Raw genomic sequence first — 22,115 nt, 5'->3', positions numbered from 1 at the left:
TATGGTAGAGGACTTTTGTTTTTGATACCCTGGTAGAGAGGAGAATCCCAGAATTAAAAGTACACATTTCCTCTTTGAGCTAGAGAGGAAAAAGGCCCATTAGTGTGAGTTGGGAGAAACTGAATTCAGTGAACCAGTCGCTTAGTATGGCTTGGGGTCGTGTGGATCCATGTGATGTCCCCGAGATACAGCAGAAGGGCCTTACGTCAGAAGGCTAACTGGTCTGACGTCCCCTTGGGTGCTCCCATAGGCTAAGCGCACCCATCACCCAGCCTGGGGGGAGCAGGTACCTGTCTTGCTTTCTGGACCCTCCACAGAAAGGGACGAGGAAAGAACACTTACTTGTGCTTCTGAATGTCTTTCACGCCGTTTTTCAAATTCCCTAATCTTTCTGATGGGTTATCCCTGGAAAGAAAATAAGAACTGTAAGTAATCTAATCACTTCTGAATTAGGATCCTTTCAAAAGCTATGGGGCTGAAATGCTTACCTGCATAGTTTTTTAATTAAATTAGCAGCATTTTTGGCAATCTTCTTTGGAAATTCTATCATGTCAATCCCCCTCAGTATGATGTTATATGTTTTCATAGGATCTGGGCCTGAGAAAGGTGGGCTGTGAGAGAAATGAAAAGAGAATCACTTTGGTTTTCTAAACAAGAAATCTTGAATTGTTATAACCTCACAGAACATCTATTCTTATCTGGGGACACACCTGAGTAGTGGTAACGAAATGATGCTGGATTAATAGCAAAACAGGATGGAAACCTTTTCAAGGAAATCACTTAGCAAAACCATCCTGGGTCAAGTTTGTCTGCTGTCTTTTTAGTGCAGGTGCGGGACCCCTCTTGCTGTCCTTGGCCATTTAAGATGCTTCTTCCACTTTCTAGCCCTTTCCCTGCCCTTGATTACACCTGAGATGAAGTCCAAAATCACTAGAATGTCCCAAGGACATCAGTGATAGGACACCATCGCCTGCCAATACTGCCCTCACTCACTAGGATCAGCACACTGTTACTGGTCACGGAACTGATCCCATGACCTCTATCAACCAACATAAAGTTTAAATTAAAGGATTACATTAAGTTGTTGCGTTTTTAAAAAAGATTTTATTTGTTTAATGTAATCTTTGCACCCAACGTGGGGCTTGAACTCCCAACCCTGAGGTCAAGCGTCGTATTGCTCCACTGACAGAGCCAGCCAGGCACCCCTTGAATTTAAACTTGTGGCCTGCCATGCTCTCTGACACACCCTTTATGCCACTTTCTATGCTTTGTATCTGTTTTCTTTCCAGACTCAGTCTTATTCTCAGTCTTGCAGTGTTCCCAGAGTGTAGGAGAATGCCCAGCACAGAGCATGTGATCAGTGATCTGCTGACTGAGTCCTTCTGCATAGGAATGCTCCTCCTACCCTCTCCTCCCGGTCATCAGTCCTCAGTGAATAACCTGACACAAGGCATCCTTATTAGGAGGCCCCACGAGCCAGACCAATCCGCGGAGTGTAGCTTTGTGCCAGGCTCAGGGAACACAGAGATGAAAAAGACCCCTCCTTCCATCAAAGTGATGCACCCGGACAAATAATTGCTTTGGAAATTGTTCTCCTAATACCGGATTCATGTCTCTATTGATGATTATTTTTGCCCATCACATTCACCAAGAGCAGTTCAAATTATTTCCCTTGAATGAGCGGGCTCCAAACAAGGAAGGGCCCCAGTGAAAGTGTTCCTGGTGATGTTAGTAGGAGAGCGGCCGTGGCATCTTTGGAGCGTGGCCTTTGCTCTACACCCCTCTGCTCAGTGCCTCATACCTTCACAGAAGCCCCACAAGGGACCCGAGGCTTAAAGTCCTAGGTCTCGCTGTCCTTTCCACTACTACTTTCTCTTTAGCAAGCCTTTCTTCCCACAGCCCTCTTACCTGTTCGAACTTCTGAGCTTCCCAGATGTGAATTACTGGAATGCCCTTCCACCCAGCGAGCCTGTCCCTTTCCTAGTTTGCCCCTACACATGACGACTGGCTGCTTACTCCTAAACCCTACCACACAGGTTCCTACTCCTTTTCAGAAAATACTCAATGACTCCTCTGGATGAATTGCAGACATTCACGTGTAGCCAGCGGTGAGCCTCAGGAGATGACTCTTACCGATCTCCTATTATTATTAATTTCCTATTGAAGTGTAGCTGACACACAGTGTTGATTAGTTTCCGGTGTAGAACATAGCAATCCCACCAACCCCTGTGCTACGCTGTGCTCACTGCAAGTGTCACTGTCATCTGTCCCCACAGAGTGCTGTACTACTGACTATATCCCCTGCACTGTGCCTGCCCTCCCGACTTCCTCATTCCATGGCTTGTACCTCCCACTCCCCCCGCCCTTCTGGCAACCGTCAGTTTGTTCTCTGTATTTATGGGTTCTGCTCTTTTAGTTTCTTTCTTTTTAAGATCCCACAGAGAAGTGAAATCAGATGGTATTTGTCCTTGTCTGCCTGCCCTATTTCACACAGCATGATACCCACTAGGTCCATCCATATTATTGCAAATGGCAAGATCTCATTCTTTTTTATGGCTGAGTAATAGTCCTGCGTGTATGTATCTGTATCTACCTCATCTTCTTTATCCCTTTATCTATTGACAGACATAGGCTACCTTCCTTACTTGGCTAATGTAAATAAGGCTGCAGTACACATAGGGGTGCATATATTCTTTTGAATTAGTGTTTTTCTCTTCTTTGGGGAATACCCAGTATGGAACTGAATTGCTTGGTAGTCCTAGTTTTAATTTTTTGAGGAACGTCCATACTGTTTCCCACAGTGGCTGCACCAGTTTGCATTCCTATCAAACAGTGTATGAGGGTTCCTTTTGCCCTCCACCCTCCCCATCATTTGCTATTTAACCATTCTAACAAGTGGGAGGTGACATCTCATGGTGGTTTGGGTTTGTATTTGAGCATCTTTTCATGTGTCTGCTGGCCATCTGGATATCTTCTTTGGAAGAATTACTATTTAGGTCCTCTGCTCATTTTTAAATTGCATTATTTCTTTAGTATTGAGTTGTAGGAGTTCTTTGTATATTTTGGAATATTAACCCCTAATTGGACATATTATTGGCTATATTGCAAATATCTTCTCCCATTCACTAGGTTGCCTTTGCGTCTTGTTTCCTTTGCTGTGCAAACACTTTTAATTTTGGTTTAGTTTATTTTTATCTTTGTTTCCCTTACATTAAAAGACACATCTAGAAAAATGTTGCTAACATGGATGTCAAAAAGATTACTGGCATGTCTGGGAGGCTCAGTTGGTTGAGCATCTGCCTTTGGCTCAGGCCATGATTGTGCGGGTGTGGGATGGAGCCCTAAATCGAGTTCCCTGCTCGGGGGGAGCCTGGTTCTCCTCCCTCTGCCCCCGCTCATTCTTTTTCTCTCAAATAAATAAAATCTTTTTTTTTTTTTTTAAACATTCTTGTCTATGTTTTTTCTTCTAGGAGTTTTATGGTTTCAGGTCTCACATTTAGGTCTTTTATCCATCTTGGGATTATTTCTGTGCATTGTGTAAGGAAGTGGTCTAGTTTCATTCTTTTCCATACAGCTGTCCAGTGTTCTGAAGAAACTATTTTCACCCTATTGTATATTCTTGCCTCCTTTTTTGGAGATAAATTGTTCATAAAAGAAAATGTTTATTTCTGGGCTCTCTATTCTGTTCCAAAGATCTTGGTATCTGTTTTTGTACCTGTATCCTATGGTTTTGATTACTATTGTTTTGTAGTATATCTTGAAATCTGGGATTGTGATGCCTCCAGCTCTGTTCTTTCTTAAGATCACTTTGGCTATTCAAGGTCTTCTGTGGTTCCATACAGAGTTTACTATTATTTGTTCTAGTTCTGTGAAAGATGCTATTGGCATCTTGATAGGAATTGCACAGAATCCGTAGAGTCCTTTGGATAATATAGACATTTTAACAATATTAATTCTTAATGTCCAGGAACATAGAATATCTATCTATTCCAATTTCTTTCATCAATACTTAATAGTTTTTAGAGAACAGGTCTATCACCTCCTTGGCTAAATTTATTTTATTTTATTCTTTTTGGTGCAATTGTAAATGGAACTGGCTGTCTTAATTTCTCTTTCTGCCACTTTGTTGTTAGTGTCTAGAAACACCACAGATTTCTGGATATTAATTTTGTATTCTGTAACTTTACTGAATTCATTTATAACAGTTTTTTGATGGAGTCTTTATAGTTTTCTATGTATAGTATTATGTCATCTGCAAATAGTGACAGTTTAGCTACTTCCTTACTAGTCTGGATACATTTTATTTCTTTTCTTTGTCTGATTGCTTCAGCCATGACTTCCATTACTATGTTGAATAAGAGTGGTGAAAATGTATTGTTTCTGGATCTTAGAGAAAAATCTTGGTTTTTAGCTATCCTATTGGGACATTATTATGTTAAAGCACGTTCCATCTAAACCCACTTTGACAGTATTATTGTAAACAGATGTTGAATTCTGTCAAAAGCTTTTCATGTATCCACTGAGATGATCATATGGGTTTTGCCCTTTCTCTTGTTCATCTGATTTATAATGATGATTAATTTGAGACTATTGAACCACTCTTGCAACCCTGGAATAAATTCCACCTAATTGTGGTGAATGATCCTTTTAATGGATTATTGAATGTGGTTTGCTAATATTTTGTCAAGAATTTTTGCATCCATATTCTTCAGGGATATTGACCTGTAGTTTTCTTTTTTGGTAGTGTCTTTGGTTTTGGTGTCAGTACAGTGCTGGTCTCATAGAATGCACTTGGAAGCTTTCCTTCTATTTTTTTTCATAATTGTTTGGGGGAGATTAGCTTTAACATTCTTTAATGTTGGGTAGACTTCGCCTGTGAAGACTTCTAGTCCCACCTTTTGTTTGTTCGGGTTTTTTGCTTACTGATTTAATTTTGTTACTTGTTTTTGTTTGTTCAGATTTCTATTTCTTCCTGATTTTGTTTTGGAAGATTGTATATTTCTAGAAATTTATCCATTTCCTTATATGCCAACAAAGTGGACAATCTAAATTTTTATAGCATTCATGTTTTGTAACATTTGTATTCCATTGGTGTCATTTTTTACTTCCCTTTCCTTTCTGATTTTAATTATTTGGATTTTGGATCTTCTTTTTTTCTACATGAGTCTTGCTAGAGGTTTATTTTTTCAAAAAAAAATCTTACTTTCATTGATCTTCTGTATTATTATTTCTTTGGTCTTTTTTTCCTGATTTTTATTATTTCCTTCCTTCTAACTTTGGCCTTTGCTTGTTCTTTTTCTAGTTTCTTTAGGTGTAAGGTTAGATTGAGAATTTTCTTGTTTCTTGAGGTAATCCTGTGCCCTATTAATTTCCTTCTTAGAACTGCTTTTGCTGCTTCCCAAAGATTTTGGATTGTTGCATTTTCATTTGTCTCCATATATTTTGTTTGTTTCCATGTATTTTTAACAATTTCCTTTTTGAGTTCTTCATCGACACAGTGGTTGTTTAGTAGCATGTTGTTCAGTCTCTGCATGTTTTTGGTTTTTTTCCAATTTTTTCTTGTAATTGTAGTTTCATACCATTGTGGTTGGAAAACATGTTTTGTGGTCTCAGTTGTGCTCGATCCTGGGGAATGTCTCATGTGCACAGGGAAAGAGTACATTCGGCTGCTTTGGGCTGGAATGGTCTGTACATACGTTATGTCCATCTAATCCCACATGTCTTTCAAAGACACAGTCTCCTTATTGATTTCTTTGCCTGGATGATCTGTCCATTGATATAAGTAGGGCGTAAATATCCCCTACTGTTATTTTATGACTGTCCATTTCTCCCTTTATGTCTGTTCATACTTGCTTGATAGATGTAGGTGCTCTCATGTTGGGTGGATCAATATTTACAACCATTAGGTCCTCTTGTTGGATCGATCCCTTTATTACTGTGTAAGACTTGTTTGTCTTTGTTACAGTCTTTTTCAGTCTATTGTATCTGACAGAAGTCCTCCTGCTGCAACATTTATTTATTTGCTTTGCCTTCCTTTTGCATGGAGTATCTTTTTCCATTTTTTCACTGTCAGTGTGTCTTGAAGTCTGAAGTGTGCCTCTTGCAAGCAGTATAGGTCTTTTCTTTTTTAGCCATCCCATCATTCTGCGTCTTTGATTGGAGCATTTAGACCATTTACATTTGAAGTCACTGTTCACAGGTGTGTACTTACTACCGTTTTTGTTAGGTGCTTTCTGGTTCTTTCTGTAGTCCTCATCTTCTCTTTCCTTGATGAGTTTCTCTAGTGTTATGTTTGGTCTTTTGTCTATCTTTTATAGTTTTCAGGTTTATGGTTACCATGTGGTTATAGTTTTTAGGTTTGTGGTTAACATATCCTACCTATAGGCAATGTTAAGTTGATGGTGACTTACATTCAAAGCATTCTAAAAGAACTTGATTTTTACTCCCTTCCTGCCACTTTGTGTATATGTTGTCATACTTTACATTTTTTGGATATAGTTGATTTTACTTACTTTTGTCTTCATACTAGCCTTATAAGTCATTGTTCTATTACCTTTACTGTATGTTTGCTTTTATTATAATTTTCTTCTAATTATGGTCTTTTCAACTGAAAGAATTCTCTTTAACTTTTTTTTTTTTTTTTTTTTTTTTTAAAGTAAGGCCTGTTTAATGGTAATGAACGCCTTCATTTTGATGGCCTGGGAAACTCTCTCTCCTTCAAATCTGAGTGATAAATTTGATGGTAGTGTATTCTTGGTTGTAGGTATTTTTCCTTTTGGCACTTTGTACCATGCCATTCCCAGATGATTGCAAAGTTTCTCCTGAAAAATCAGTTGATAGCCATACATAACTAGGAGTTTCTTTCTGGCTCTTGAAAAATTTTTTTTTCTCTTTAATCTTTGACAGTTCAAATATTATGAGTCATGGGTTTATCTTATTTGGAACTTTTTGGGTTTCCTAAATCTGGATGTCTATTTCCTTTTCTAGGTTAGGGAAGTTTTGAGTTATTATTTCTTCAAATATGTTCTCTGCCCTTTTTTTGGTCCCCTCTCTCTTCCCCTTCTGGGACCTAGATAATGGGAAGACTGTTTGATATTTTCTAAGATCTCTCTCCCTCTTTTTTTTTTGTTTTTTGTTTTGTTTGTTTCTGTTTCCATTACCCTGTCTTCTAGGTCTCTGATCCATTCTCCTGTCTCTTCTGATTTCCTATTGATACCTTCAGTATATTCTTCATTTCCATTATTATGTTCCTCAACTCTGACTCATTCTTTTTTCTTGTATTTCTCTATCTCTTTGTTAAAGTTCTTACAAAGTTCACCCATGCTTATCTCCATTTCATTTACTTTTTTTTTTTTTTTTTGAGTTTTGTGTTGTTCTCTCATTTGCAGTGTATTCCTCTCTCTCCTCCTTCTCTTGACTTGCTTTGCTTCTAGAATTAGGGAGAACAGCTACTTCTCCACTTGAAGGAATGATCTGGTATATGGTCACCCCTGTGTAGAATGTGTTGCCTGGTGACTTTGGCTGGCTGTACAGAGCTGTAGCTATCCTGGGTTTGGGAGCATGGACCATTTTGTTTGGGGCCATCCTGGTAGGATGGTCAGAGCAATGTGGGCAGGGGCAGTCCCAGGGTTCTCCACAGAGAAGATGCCTGGCCAGGACAGCTGATGCTCAAGTGGGCATGAGCAGGGGTGGTACTGGGGCTCTCCAGGAAGCAGACACCTTGAAGGACAGCTAGAGCCATGGTGGGCATGGGTAGGGGTTATCCTGGCAAGGTAGGGCATGGCTGGAGTGTTCTGGGGTGCTCTGCACCTGTTGTACTTTGGTGAAATGGCTGGAGCCATCGTGTCCTGGTATGTGCCATGCTGGGGCCACACTGGTGGGACCAGCTCCAGTGCCCAGGTTCTGCTCCTCTCTGCACTGTCAAGGTGGTGGGAAAACATAAATAGGGGTGCCTGCCAGCCCCTTTGACCTGTAGGGAGTTCCAGCAGCTCTCCCGCCCTTGGGCAGGATTCTAGGGCTGGTCCCTTTATTTGAAGTTGCCCTTTTAAGCCATGACTTTTTTTCTTCTGTGCCCAGTGCAGAGGCATCTGTTCCCTGTCCCCCCTGTACTAGTCCTCCTCACTGCAGTTCACCCTCTCACCTCTATCTCCCCTGTCATTCTCTAAGTGGCCCCTCTCTATCTTTTGATGTGCAAAAGCCATTCAGTCAGCCCTCAGTTTCCCATTATTATTTTTTACATGAAGCTACTGCCCTCTAGTGGAGGCATGTCTCTGTCTGGACTGTCCTCTCCTTGGTCATACGTCCAAGACCCCTTCTTCCTTCATGACCTGGCTGTGGTCTTGCCTTACTCAACAGCTTCCCCTGAACACACTGAGCCCTTTTTGGAACTCTGTGCTTTATAACGACCCTACTACTACTTGTTGCCTGGTCCTGGCAGGATCGTCTATTGGTTTTTCTTGTCCTTGGGGAGCTTACAATCTGTCTTATACCTGGAAGTAGCCACAGTACCCTTTTTAGTTGTGGATGACTATAATATTATTACACAGAAGCATTCTCATTTCATGTAGATGTAACAACATGTCCTCTTATTTCTATGAATAGTTGACCCTAGATATTTTTATAACACCATTATCTCCCTTGCTCCATTGCTGGCTAAGGGACTAGGCTCGAAGACCTCCTGGAAAGACACAAGATTATTCCACACTCTCATATACATATAAAAATTTAGCAATGATGAGGCCAAAAGTTGGCGTTGAGTTTTTTGCCCTCATTGGACCCATCTTAAGAGTTTTGTTTGATGAACTCTTGGTCACTAGCATAATTCATGGAAGTACTGGAACAAGAAAGAGTGAGATGTGCTGGAAGATGGCCTGAGCAGAGGGAGAAAGGCACACGTGTGTAGCTGTCCACTGGTCTATTTTTATCAGTGGTTCTATGTCAATGCCCATACCTGCCAGTCAGAAGTTCATACATCAGGATTCCCAGTGACCAGTAGTCGGCGGAAATGTCATGGCCTTTGTTCAGGATGATCTCTGGAGCTACGTACTCCGGAGTCCCACAAAAAGTCCACGTTTTCTTTCCAAATCCTATTTTCTTTGCAAAGCCAAAATCAACCTTACAAAGAGAGAGAAACAGGTTATTTCAAGACCCTTACATAAAGCTGAAAGGCAGTACCGAGCTGCAGTGCACTGACGAGACAATAAAAACTGAGGCACATTCCTGTGGTCCCGGCTCTGAAAGGAGTCCTCTTTACTGCAAACGACACAGCCTCCCTCAGGTTCAATGGCAAAAGCTGAAACCTGAGTCGAGAATGAAACCGGCATCATCACAAATAAGGGCAAATCTTTCTTTCCAGAAATATTTTCCATCTGCTCTTCTTTTCATACCAAGGGAGGTTGGGCCATAACTCCTTTACTGAAAATGTTTAAAAGACCAGTTGGACCTCTTTGACCAATTTTCCCGAATATGCAGGATTTCTGCTGCCTTGAGGCGGTTGGGAATTACATTTAGCATTGAGAAACCACTTGACAGCTGAAGAAGCTGAGGCACAAGCTTCATCCCAGCCCTTGGTAAACACAAACAGGGACAAAATGCAAATGCGTTTTTGTTTTTTTTTTCTTTCTTCTAGCAACCTTTTGATGGAGGAGCATCAAATGCAGAAAATCTACTTTTTTCTAAAACAATGTGGCTGAGAATAGAAATCATTAACTGCCCTTGATTTGATTTCTTTGAAAACCACAGGCTGAATGGAAATTCCAAAAGTTGGAATATAGAGTCAGGCACTGGCAGATGCAATGGCCATAAAAACTGTACAATTTATAATAAGAGAACTTCTGTCCTGTGGTAAGTCTTTAGAGGGCTTGACCAATTTTATTATTATGAAGATCACTACTATTATTATAGTTAAAATGGCCCAGATAACATCACCTACCAAGGCCTCCCCCCTCCCATAAGATTATACATGAACCAGGGCGCCTGCGTGGCTCAGTCAGTTCAGAGGCTGTGTTAGGCTCAGGTCATGAACCCAGCAGCCTGAGATCCAGTCCTCCTGTGGGCTCCCTTGCTCAGTGGGGAGTCTGCTTCTCTCTCAAATAAATAAATAAAATCTTTTTTTTTTAAAGATTTTATTTATTTGACAGACAGAGATCACAAGTTGGCAGAGAGCCAGGCAGAGAGAGAGGAGGAAGCAGGCTCCCTGCTGAGCAGAGAGCCCGATGCGGGGCTCGATCCCAGGACCCTGGGATCATGACCTGAGCCGAAGGCAGAGGCTTAACCCGCTGAGCCACCCAGGCGCCCCGTAAAATCTTAAAGATTATACGTAAAATGGTTCACTTTTTTTCTACAGTGTAAATATTCTTTTCCTGTGAACGGCAGAAAGCAGATTCAGAAAAGGTCTCCAAAGGTCTTCTAGATCTAGAACACAGCCATTTAAACACATTCTGCACGGCAGTATTAAATTAGATGTAGCCTATGTAATTTCTTACACAACTTTTGCATCATTTGAAAAGAACGGTTTCTTGAGAATAGCAACGCTAAAATCTGCTTTTAAGAAAAGTTACAGCATTTACACGGGGAAGTGGAGATGTTCATGAACACAGTTTGACAAAGGAGTATTTTAAAACTGCAGGGCAGACACGGTGTATAGAGGGCACTGACCAGCTTGGTGTAGCCTCTGTGATCCAGGATGAGATTTTCTGGCTTGAGGTCCCTGTAAATGATTCCTTTGGAATGCAGATAGGCGAACGCTTCCACCACGCATGCTGTGTAAAATCTGGTCGTAGAATCTTCAAATGAACCTCTGAGACACAGAAAAGGAAAGCACAGAAGACATTAGTTTCTCGGACACGATTTCAGTTGTTTTCTCATTTCAAGATATTCCTGTGCTTTGTTTGCAAAGAATGGCTGTTTGAAAACAGTAAAACCGAAATCTGCTTTTAAGAAAAATTACCGCATTCACAAGGGGAAATAGAGATATTCATGAACACAGCTTGACAAATGAGTATTTTAAAACCTCAGACCTGGTTTTTTTCCTACAAAGTTCCTCAACTAGTAATGTCCCCGAGTTATCACTGAAATAATTAGCTCTTCCCAAAGAAACAGTTTCCTTTTGAAATACAATTCAAGGCATAAGGCTATCTACACTCACAGATACCAGAATCTTCACTCTCCTTAGGAAAACTCTAGTTCCTCTTCAACAATGTATGCAGGAAACAATCGTGAATAGATAAGGACAAGAAACAGTTTCTCCGAGCAGGAATGATACATTGTATGCTGCAACCATCTGCTGACTTGGAACTCACTTTGCAGAGGGAACACTGCAATTCTGTGGATTTTGGTGAGCCTTTTTGAAAGCCTACAAATTCTTGGTTATTCTTTGGAATTGTTTCTGCATTTGTCACTCTGGGCAACATTTCTGTTTTCCTTCTTAGTCACTTGGTAATGGGACGAAATAGACAAATACATTGTAAATATTGTCAGGAAAGTGAACATTTACGAGAGATCAACCTCTCATGAAATCTCGGCAGAAGGGTACTCAAAGGTGTATTCTGACTCAATCGGTCACCAGCAGGAAGATGAAAACAAAAACCCTAATACAAACTCAGATTCACTGGAGGAGGCTCTAAGTTAGGAATATGGACACTGAAGCAAGAAACCTGGGTTCAAATTCGGGTTTCACTTATTTAATTTTGAGCAACTAACTGTGCCTCCCTCAGACTCTATGATTCTCTTGTGCAAAATGGGGCCAGTAATAGAAACTATCTCACTGGATTGTCTTAAGTATACAAATAATTGTGTATATTTAGAATTAGTGCCTGGCCACACAACTGGGCCCCTGGTAAATATGAGCCATTCTAACTGAGCACTGAAATAGTCTTCTTTAGCTGCTGTGTCTTAATCTAGGAAAACTGAATAACATAGACACATCTGAAGTCTTCTGGGGATGGGAGTGAGGAATCTGTGATAATTAACACTGTCTTTGGGGTATTTGCTGCCTTTCATGGCCAAGGTTAATTGCCATAGATCACTCCCAACTTTCATAATAAAGTAAACTGACCACCAACATTCACCTTTGGGTCCTCAGAGCTGGACAGCTCTGTTTCAAGGTTTCAATGATTCTGAGCCATTTGGGAATTTGGAAGGTTCTAGAAAGCTGGTTTCCATTCCTTGAAAAATCTATTTTGAGTCTCTCCCCTACAGAAGCATATTTGTAACTGATTTTTAAAATTAAATGAAAATGCTATCTCAAATCTGTTTCCATGTTATGTGGCAAATCGACCTAGTATATGCATACAAAATATCTATCAGCAACACAGATTTATCACTAAACCTTTGATGTGGGTAATTTGCAGACTTTAAAATGTACTTCTAGAATGCAGTCACAAAGCATAGCATTCGGGTGACTCAAAATGAAAAATTACTATTAGAATTGAAAATGACAACATATATTTGATCTAAAATAAAAATGAAAGCTTGTTTTATCAACAGAAAGTTGCTTAAAGAAATAAATTACTGCCCTAAATAGCTCTTGAAAATAATAAATTACGCCTTGACAGTTGTGTCATTTCAATTAAAACAAGGATGGAAGAGGGTCTTACACCTTCTTTGGGAAGGGGTGGTAATTTTATTTTAGCTAGATGGCAGTCAACAACTTGAGAGAATTAGAGGTGTATGTATACTTATGGATAGACCCAGCTTTCGATTTAATCACAGTGTTTAATCTACTTGTCATAAATAGGGTCCTGAAATGATAGAAAGCAGCAAAGATACAGCACGTTCCTGTTTTGCCTACTAACGCCAATCATGAGTATACCTGAAGGGTAAGGCAACCCACGAAGGTTAACCACCAACTGTAAAGTAAGGGATATGAAATTAGTATGAAAGTGACTCATTTCCTTGAAATACTGCTTCTCGTTGTGGTCCAAGTGTAAATACAATGTTTCAGATGTACAACCTAACAATTCAGTGACTCTACATCACTCAGTACTCACCGTGGTTCAGTGTTGTCACCGTCTGTCACCAACATTATTACAATATCACTAACTGTATTCTCAATGCTGTACTTTTCATCTCTGTGACTGATTTATTTTATAACTAGAAGTTTGTATTTCTTGCTCCCCTTTATGTATTTTACCCATTCCCCTCCCCCCACCCCAACCTCCCCTCTGGAGGAGACAAACCACTGGTTTGTTCTCTATGTTTAAGAGTCTGTTTTGTTTTCAAGATTCCACAGATGAGTGAAAGCAAATAGTATTTGTCTTTCTCTGATTATTTCACTTAGTGTAATACTCTCTTGGTCCACCCCTGTGGTTGCAAATGGCAACATCTCATTCTTTATGGCTGAGTAATGTTCTGTTGTATATGTGCACCACATCTTTATCCACTCATCTGTTATTGAACCCCTGGGCTGCTTCTGTATTTGGCTACTGTAAATCATGCTGCAGTAAACACACAATCACAGTAAACACATGAACCCTTTCACTTTAGTGTGTTTGTTTTCTTTGGGTAAATACCCAGGTGTGGAATTAGGGGATCATAGGGTAGTTCTATTTTTAACTTTTCAAGAAACTCCCATACTCCTTCCAGAGTGGCTGCACAGTTTGCATTCCCACCAACAGTGCGAGAGGGTTCTTTTTTCCACATCCTCGCCAACACCTGTTGTTTCTTGTCTTTTTGATTCCAGCCATTCTGACAGGGGTGAGGTGGTACCTCATGGTGGTTTTGATTTGCATTTCTCTGATGAGGAGTGATGTGGAACATCTTTTCATGAGTCTCTTGGCCACTGTATATCTTCTTTGGAAAAATGAATATTCAGGTCCTTGGATTTTTTTTTTTTCCTTGAGCTGTAGGAGTGCTTTATATATTTTGGAATATCAACGCTTTATTGAATATGGCATTTGCAAATATCTTCCCTTACTCAGTAGGTTGCCTTCTCACTTTGCTGATGGTTACCTTTGGTCTGCAGAAGCTTTTTATTTTGGTGTAGTCCCAGTAGTTTATTTTTGCTTTTGTTTCCCTTGTCTGAGGAGATGGATTTAGAAAAATGTTGCTAAGGGTGATATCCAAGAGATTACTACCTATGTTTTCTTTCAGGGGTTTTATGGTTTCAGGTCTCACATTCAGGTCTTCAACCCTTTCCAGTTTATTTTTGTGCCTGCTGTAAGAAAGTGGTCCAGTTTCATTCTTCTGCATCCAGCACTATTTGTTGAAGAGATTGCCTCATCCCCATTGCATATTCTTGCCTTTGGTGTAGATAAGTTAACTATACAATAGTGGCAGTTGACTTCTGTGCCCCCTATTCTGTTCTATTGATCTGTGTGTCTGTATTTCTGTCAGTGCCATATTCGTTTGATTACTACAGCTTTGTAGTCTATCTGGAGACCTGGGATTGTGATACCTCCAGCTTGGTTCTTCTTTTTTAGGCTTGCTCTGGCCATCTGGGCTCTTTTTTTGTGGTTCCATACAAATTTTAGGATGACTCCTGTTCTGAGAAAAATGCTATTGGTATTTTGACAGAGATTGCAATGAATCTGTAGAGTCCTTTGGTAGTATGGACATTTTAACAATATTCTTCCAATCCACAGGCATGGAATATTTTTCCATTTGTTTGTATTACCTCCTTGGTTAAATTTATGCCTAGGCATTTTATTCTTTTTGGTGCCATTTGGTGTCCTATTTCTTGTAGGTGGGCATGGGAAGAAAAGTGGCAAGGTCACTAGGTGAGTGGTCCACACTTAGTCTTTCTGCCACAGCTGTGGGTGCACCGAAGGGCTGGGCTTTTCTTGAGGTGGTGGCAGCTGGAAGGCTTGGCTACTGGGATGGTGCTGCTGAGGGGAGCTGGTGGAAAGAGACAGGACCACAGGGAATTGCGGGAGTGGGCCACGCCGTGCTAGCAAGCTAGGTGGAGAGGGTTAGCACTGGCTCCCACAAGTGTCTGGCCATCGAGGCTGGAAAAGGGAAGAGAAAAGATGCCTGCCAGCACTTTTTTCCTGGACAAGTCTCCGGAAGATTCCTGCCGCTCCTGTGCACACTCTGTGAATAATTGTCCTTCACGTGTACTCCAGGCACTTTCCAAACTGCTGTTTCCCTGCCGTTTTGGCAACATGTTTACTGTGCTGGTTCTTTCGGGGCAGGGACCCTGCTTTCTGTTGCCCTCAGGCCCTCCTTGAGTTAAGCCCACTGACATCTAAAGTCCCTGGACCCAAGTCCAGCTGATTTTAAAACCTTGCCGAGGTAAGCCTCATTGGTTTTCCAAGCCAAATGGTACAGGTTCTTGTTTGCCCTGTGCAGTGCCCCCGTGCTGGGGGGCCTGGTGTGGGGTCTGGTCTTCCTGCTGCTTCTCCGTGCCAGCGGTGTCCCTCCTGATTGCGACTGATCTCACAGAAGATGGGGTTCCCAACCATGTCTCCACGCCTCCTCCTCTTTCCAGTGTGGGCTCTTCTCTACTATGAACGGTGGAAGGCTTGCTCTGAGTCTTCAGGATGGTTTCAGAGTTCGTTGTAAAATGTAGGTGTTATCTTAGTGTGTCCCCTGGATGAGGTGGTTTCAGGATCCTTCGAGTCTGCTCTCCTCCTGACCCCCTGACATACTTTGGATCTGCACTCTCCATTTTGCCATCCCAGAGGAATTTAAATAATAATTACCATCCACAACAGAGTTAGAATCAAAGAGGATGGAGATTTAAGTTACTCGCCAGCTTACAAAACACATCCAGGAGAACACATGACCAGAAGTGAGATGTGCATGATTTGAAAATTATGGTTTCTAAAATAATTAAAATATTCAGTAGGAAATACTAACCTATATTAAAAAAATTTTAAAGTACCAGTTGGAATGTTAAATTTTAGATGACTATTATACCAAGTTTAATAAATATGTGTTTATATTAGCATATATGACATATCAGCATTTATATATAATCATATTAATCTTTCATTTTTAAGGAAGTCATAGGGATTGCTGATTCTTTCAGTGTTATGGAGGAAAGGTGAATAAAATATAATGCGTCCCAATCAATTCCAAATACTGGTACAGAATGTGTGGAAAACAAAAAGTCATAAATAAGAAGATTAAAACACATTAGCTCCTAAGGAATAAACCAGAGAAATAATTGCAACAATTAACATTTCAGGGGGGTTAGTTGTATCTCAAAGATAAACTTAACAGTCCTCCAGTCCTCTTTGTGTATATGGTATCATTTTACTTTATTTTTTTGTAGTATTTTAATTCTTAGTTTTTGACAAGAACAACAAAAAAACCACTCTGGATGAGAGCGGATGAGAAGAAAGAGAGCCAGGAGCTGGTCATCTCACTGGCTAGGTGAGAGGAGGTCTGACTGTGAAAGTCAGAGACTTCCTATGCTAAATCCCGGAGGCTTAGAGGTATTACCATGTCAGTACAGAATAGCCACAGAAGCCTTTCTTAAAAATCAACCCAAACACATTTCCTTTATCCTTTCAGAATAGCTTCTCCCTACTGTTGCTTTCCTCGGATGCGAAAAGAAAGCTGAATGAATTGAATATGAATTGATTTGATTATGGATATCTTCATAGACACTGTGACTAATAGAATTATTTTCCTTTTTCTCTTGGCATTTTTGTTGTTGTTTCTCGTGAACAATTAACCTTTAGGACTTCCAGCCTCAAACAAAGAGTGACAAAGCTAGTCAGTGGCAGGATTCCTTGGAGCCTCCATCTCCACAGCCAACCCCCTCACCTACCGCTGTCCCCCAGGCCAATTTTTTGAGTAGGGGGACAAAAGCAATAAGGTGCTACCCGCATCTATGATAGATCTATTGCTCTTAATGCTGAGGCTTTGGTTGTCTGACTCTCTGGGAAGGAGCAGGCAGCTTTTATCTCCAGATCGTGCCTCTTCACTTAGGAGTAAGCGCATTGGGGCTGGGGGACTCACCAACTGTGTATCCCAAACCCAAGGGTGATAGAAGGGAAGGAAATCGAACTGTCCAATAAAGCATCCTGGTGGAGGTAGAGAAAGGACCATCCAGGGATAGTTTGCCTCCATCCTCTCCTCCAAAGGTAATTCATTTATTAATAGCAACCGTAGGTGCCCTTGCAGATCAAAACAGGTCTCCCTCAGGAGCCTGGGCTGGCTTTTATGAGCCAACGAAATGCAAATCAAGTTAAATAGGGAGACATAGGAAATAATTTCTTTCAGATTGAAATTGGATTCCTGTGCATGTTTGCATGTGGACTTGAGATTGACTTGTGTTGCTGTTGCCTGCTTAAAGAAGTTACGAGAAGCTTGAAGCCATTCCTCTCTCTTTGTGGCTTATTATCGCTTTCATGTTTACTTCCACCTGTAAACCTTCTATTCTAATTAGAACAAATCAGGGACAATATTTCAAATAAATTAGGGGCTTGGAAGGTCAGATAAAAAATGATACAGTAGAGCCACATTCGGAAGAAGCAGACATTAACTCAGAAGTCAGAATGGTACCTTTATGCAGCAGCCTGTAAATTAGGAGAAGGAGACCACATCTTTTTTTTTTTTTTTCATCATTGATTCACTGGCTTTTAGCACAATGCCTGGCATATAATCTGTGCTCAAATATTACTAGAAATCATGCAATAATGTGCTATAAATGTCTTAATACAGATGTTTACTCTGGCCCCAAGGACAACATGATGCATTGCCCTGTATAGTTGTTTACTTTAAATTTAAGAAGTGAAACACAGCATCAGTGTAATTAGGACAAGATAAGGTAAAAAGAAATCGATCTGATATATACAAGGAAGGCAAAGGGGATAAGACCCGAAAGGTCAATGCTTGCAAAGACAGGAATTGCCGTAAGAATGCTTTTAGGGATGAGACTTCATAAGCTATTCTGGGTTCTATTAATTACTATTCTGGGATCTCTACAGAGTAACAAGTTGTCAAAAAATAGCCTGGCTTTCTGAAAACAACAGGGCAGTCTAGTATAGAGTTTTAGTAAGATGTTACCCAATGAAGGAGGACATGGGTAAGACTGAAAAAAAGAAAGGATGCCAAAAAGTGAACCTTCAAAGGAACAAGGATGATGTCTAAATGTTTGATCAGTCATAGGAAATTCACAAGGGAAGAAAATTGTCTTTTAAGTAAAAATTTAGGATTGGTAATGATCTCCTGGGACATTTCATAGAATCGATTTTAATTTGTTAGTTCTACAAATAGAGAGAGAAACAAGCACTCACTAGAGCAACTTTATTTGCCCTAAAAGGGCAAACATAAGTAAATCTGAATTAGATTGTTTATGTGAAATACTGCTTATAAGTAGATTCTTTTTTGCCCAAGATCAGCTGAAAGCCTGAAGAAGATGGCTGGAACTTGTTAATTTTGAAACCGAAGAGCAATGTAAAGCCAGAAGAAATGATAACTCGGGGGAAAAAATAATTCTCAATGTCAGGAAAGGCAGACAGTCCATCTGGCCAATGAGTTAGACAATTAGGCTGGTAATTAATCCAGATAGCAACTAGAACAAACCTCAATTCCCTTCATGTCACAGCAATGAACTGAATTCTAGGTATACGGTTAACTGATTGATACTCAAGTTCAAAAAAGGCCATATACCTTGCTAGGTTACCATTTCCATGCTGGACTAACCTTTATCATTAGTTACAAATCTGAAACAGAGCGAGTGTCATATTTATTAAAGCATGTGTGTACAGTGGGTCCCACCCTATATATACTTATTTTCTGAAATATGAGCATATGTAACATGTAAATATGATCTTATACTTTATAATGGACTCTTCTTACGGACCACCAGAGTCAACATTTTAAAAGAAATGATAGAAATTTCTTAAAACTCCTACCTATCCCTGAGAATGGTCCAGAGCTCTCCTCCCAGGCACACTTCCATCAACATGTACAAATATTTGCTGTCCTTAAATGTTCTGTACAATCTGGGAATTGCAAACAAGAAAACAAGGGTTATCAACATTGTTGTCCTTGAAAAGAATGTACATGTTTTAAGTGCTCAGATTTACAGTCTGATACTTGATTTACCAAGCTTGAAATGGCATTAAAGGAAAGAGAGGGACCTGTTTGTAAATAGGGAAAAGAAGGCAACAGGCTCCCAAGAAGTGTGTGATGTAGAGCTAGTCTGTCCTAGACAATGAGTGCATGAGTTCTAAGGATTATGGACCAAAGTGGCTTCTTGGGGTCCCAGTCCGGCTGCTGTTTAGAGCATATGGACTCTTGTGGCATACTGAGTGGGGGTAAACATTCAGTCTATCTGCGTATAAAACAGATATACTTCACAACATAGACGTGTATGAAATTCCCGTGCTGTTCCTTAAGTTCACCTCTGGCCCTGTTTTTAAGTGCCCCTGAGAAATTAACTGGAACAGGTTTTATTTATTTATTTATTTTGTATCGAAGACCTCCCAATTATCCTCTTATCAATGCTCTGAAAATCTGGAGGTGGAATAGTCCTTTCACTTTTTTTAATCTTCCCCAAATTAAAAAAAAAATTACATATTAGTATTCAAATAATTAGAGGATAGTTGTGTATTTTGTCTTTCAAGCTCCAGAAATCTACAGAGGGTTTTGGAGTCACAGAGTGCATCAAAAACTGAGATCCCTCCTTTGCGAAAAGCATGCTCTTTTCACAAGTCTGATTCTTTAAATAAATAAATAAAATAAATAAAGGACAGAATCAAACTTCAGGTTTTTTGTTTTTTGTTTTTAAGCCTAACAAAACTTGCTTAAAATCAGATTTAAGAACATGCTTCCTGGGCGCAGGAAGTGTGTGCTGGTGAGCAGGGGTGGTGGCAGGTTTGGTGACTGACTTTCCAGGGGGAGTGGAATCAGCATCCCTGGGGGTGCGGAGTCTGTACCTCACTATGAAGTCGGAATGCGCCCCCTGCATGATCTGCTTCTCTGAGCGGATGTGCTCCTGCTGTCTCGTATCCACGATGTGGCGTTTCTTGAGAATCTTCATGGCGAAGGTTTTGGATTCTTCACTTTTCAACTGGACCTTCAAGAAAAGCACAGAAAATAAGTGAGGAAAGAGCCCACAGCATTAATGTAACAGAATGCCTTCTTGTCCCCAAATTACCTAGTGCATGAGCACTGCAGGGACCCCCTCCCCATCTCAGATGCCACCTGAGCGACACAGTTTGTGATCACTGGAGCCGGAAGAAATCCAGGTCTGTGACCCTCATCCACGTTCCTTCCCGTGGACCAGATAAGAGTATAACCAGAGGCTCAATTGTGGTGTGGTGCCCACTGGATAGGGAGAAGGCAAGTGTGTTGGATTCTCACTGTGTTATTTCATTTCCTACCACATAATGTGTTTGAGCGTACTTTATAGTTTCTCTTCTGCAATCAAAAAAGCATAAAAATGAAATTCTGTTTGCCTTCCAGCACTTGTGGTAGAAGTAGGATCCTATGACCTGAGCCGAGACCAAGAGCTGGAGGCTTCACTGAATCCCCCCACCCCACCCCAGGCACCCCTCAACAAGGTGACTTGTGAGGAGATGAAGAGATGTGGGTGATGGGACTAATCACATAATAGCAACATCAACATTTTCTAGCCCTGTTGAGCCACAAACAATCTTCAAGTCTGCATTATGTGGAACACATGAAAGCCTCAGGGAGATGACCTGACAAACCATTTCTGCTTTTCAGCTGAAGGATCACTGTCCCCTGGAGTTGTGAATTGTTTACTGTGTAGCGCAATTCTTAAGTGTGTCATTCACGCACAAGTGTACAGACTGAATGCCGTCCGAGAGGACGTTCACAGGGCGGGTGCTTGGGTGAGAACACAAGGACACTTCACAACAACGGGCCTCAGGGTACGGGCAGCGTCTGTAAATCTCTATGACAGGTTATAGAGAAAAATGATATTTGAATTTGCCTTAAGCAGCCAAGGGCCCTCTACGCAGTCTGTGAAACTCTTTAGGACGACAGAGGAGTGGGATTCAAATGGATCCAGTGATCGTGCATAGTGAAACACAAAATGTGGACACCCATTTCTAAAAGAAATGTGGACGGTCAGCCTGAAAAATGAGCCGTATCACAGGGCTGAAGACCAGTGAAGAAATGAAGTCATGTTCTCTCTGGAGCCTTACTGTAATGACCTCAGTCTCTTAGGTGGTTTACACACCCGATGGAAAACGTGTCCGTTATTCTTCACCGTGATAGTGACCTACATTTTTATTTGTACATAGGGTGGGAGGAAAAAACTCTGAGTTGGGGTCACAGGTCTGGACCTCAACCCTGACTTCGCTGAGTTGTTTCTCTGCTCTGAGCCCCAGTTCTTGCTGAAGAGTACACTGTATAGAGTTATCGCGACCTGCAGTGAGAAAGTGCCATGGGGTGGGAAACAGCCCCTATTCTCTCTGCTGGACCCCTGCCCCAGCCAGCAGGCTCTGCCCGATATCATACGACAGCTGTCTGCAAAACAAAGGCAGACCCCTCGCTCCTCTGCTCAAAACACTCCAGGGCCTTTGAATCTCGCTCCTAGGAAAGACAAAGCTGTCACAGTGACTACAAGGTCCTAAACCATCTGGATCCCAGCTACCCCCTAACTCACTCAGCTGAGGCCATGCCCACCCCCTTGCTCCCCTTCCTGGAATACACTGCAAACATGTGCCTCAGTCTGTCTGCTTGTCTTTTCTGCCCAAATATTTTCCCACAGATATTCCCAGGAGCCCCCCCTCAGTTCCTGAAGCTCTTTGCTCAAATGTTTCCTCATCGGCATGTCCTCACCCCAGACTCTGTAAAAGAAACGGCCCTCCCTCTCCCCTCCCTGCTTGCCTGTTCTCTCCAGCTCTATCACAAACTCCTACACAGAACAGTTTTCATTACTTGTTCAGCTCCTGTCTCCTTTCCCTCATCTGTAAGCGACCTGCAATGCGGGATCTTTTGACTCACTATCCCTGACACAGAGTAAATGCCTATTAGATATTTGCTGACTTCATGAATCAAAGAGAGAACACGGGGAACCATGACGATTGATCACTGGCAAAGCCACGACGGCACTGGGGTCTCGGCTCCACACTGTGCATCTCTTACCTTCACAGGACAAAAATGAGGGAAGCTATGAGGACAAGCATGGGGTATTCGCTCTTTTCCTTTTGTCCCAAAGCACCCTTAATTAGGCATGGAAGGGA

The 22,115-nt window shown here is 41.1% G+C and overlaps 1 protein-coding gene across 5 annotated transcripts in view; it reads right to left on the bottom strand.

Moving 5' to 3' along the window:
- The window catches only part of PRKG1 (protein kinase cGMP-dependent 1), a 1,261,510-nt gene that overhangs the window by 7,217 nt on the left and 1,232,178 nt on the right, over positions 1-22,115 (bottom strand). For all 5 annotated transcript variants that reach the window (XM_047703632.1, XM_047703631.1, XM_047703633.1 and 2 more), the window contains 6 exons: positions 19,836-19,975; positions 18,810-18,899; positions 10,657-10,798; positions 8,951-9,114; positions 489-611; positions 343-405 (listed from right to left, as the gene is read on the bottom strand). In XM_047703632.1, the coding sequence (XP_047559588.1) occupies positions 343-405; positions 489-611; positions 8,951-9,114; positions 10,657-10,798; positions 18,810-18,899; positions 19,836-19,975 (722 nt within the window). The remainder of the gene's footprint in view (positions 1-342; positions 406-488; positions 612-8,950; positions 9,115-10,656; positions 10,799-18,809; positions 18,900-19,835; positions 19,976-22,115) is intronic.

The sequence above is a fragment of the Lutra lutra genome, chromosome 14 (genome assembly GCF_902655055.1).
Source record: "Lutra lutra chromosome 14, mLutLut1.2, whole genome shotgun sequence".
In the NCBI taxonomy this organism is placed as follows: Eukaryota; Metazoa; Chordata; class Mammalia; order Carnivora; family Mustelidae; genus Lutra; species Lutra lutra.
This window is presented reverse-complemented; position numbering and strand designations above follow the sequence as displayed.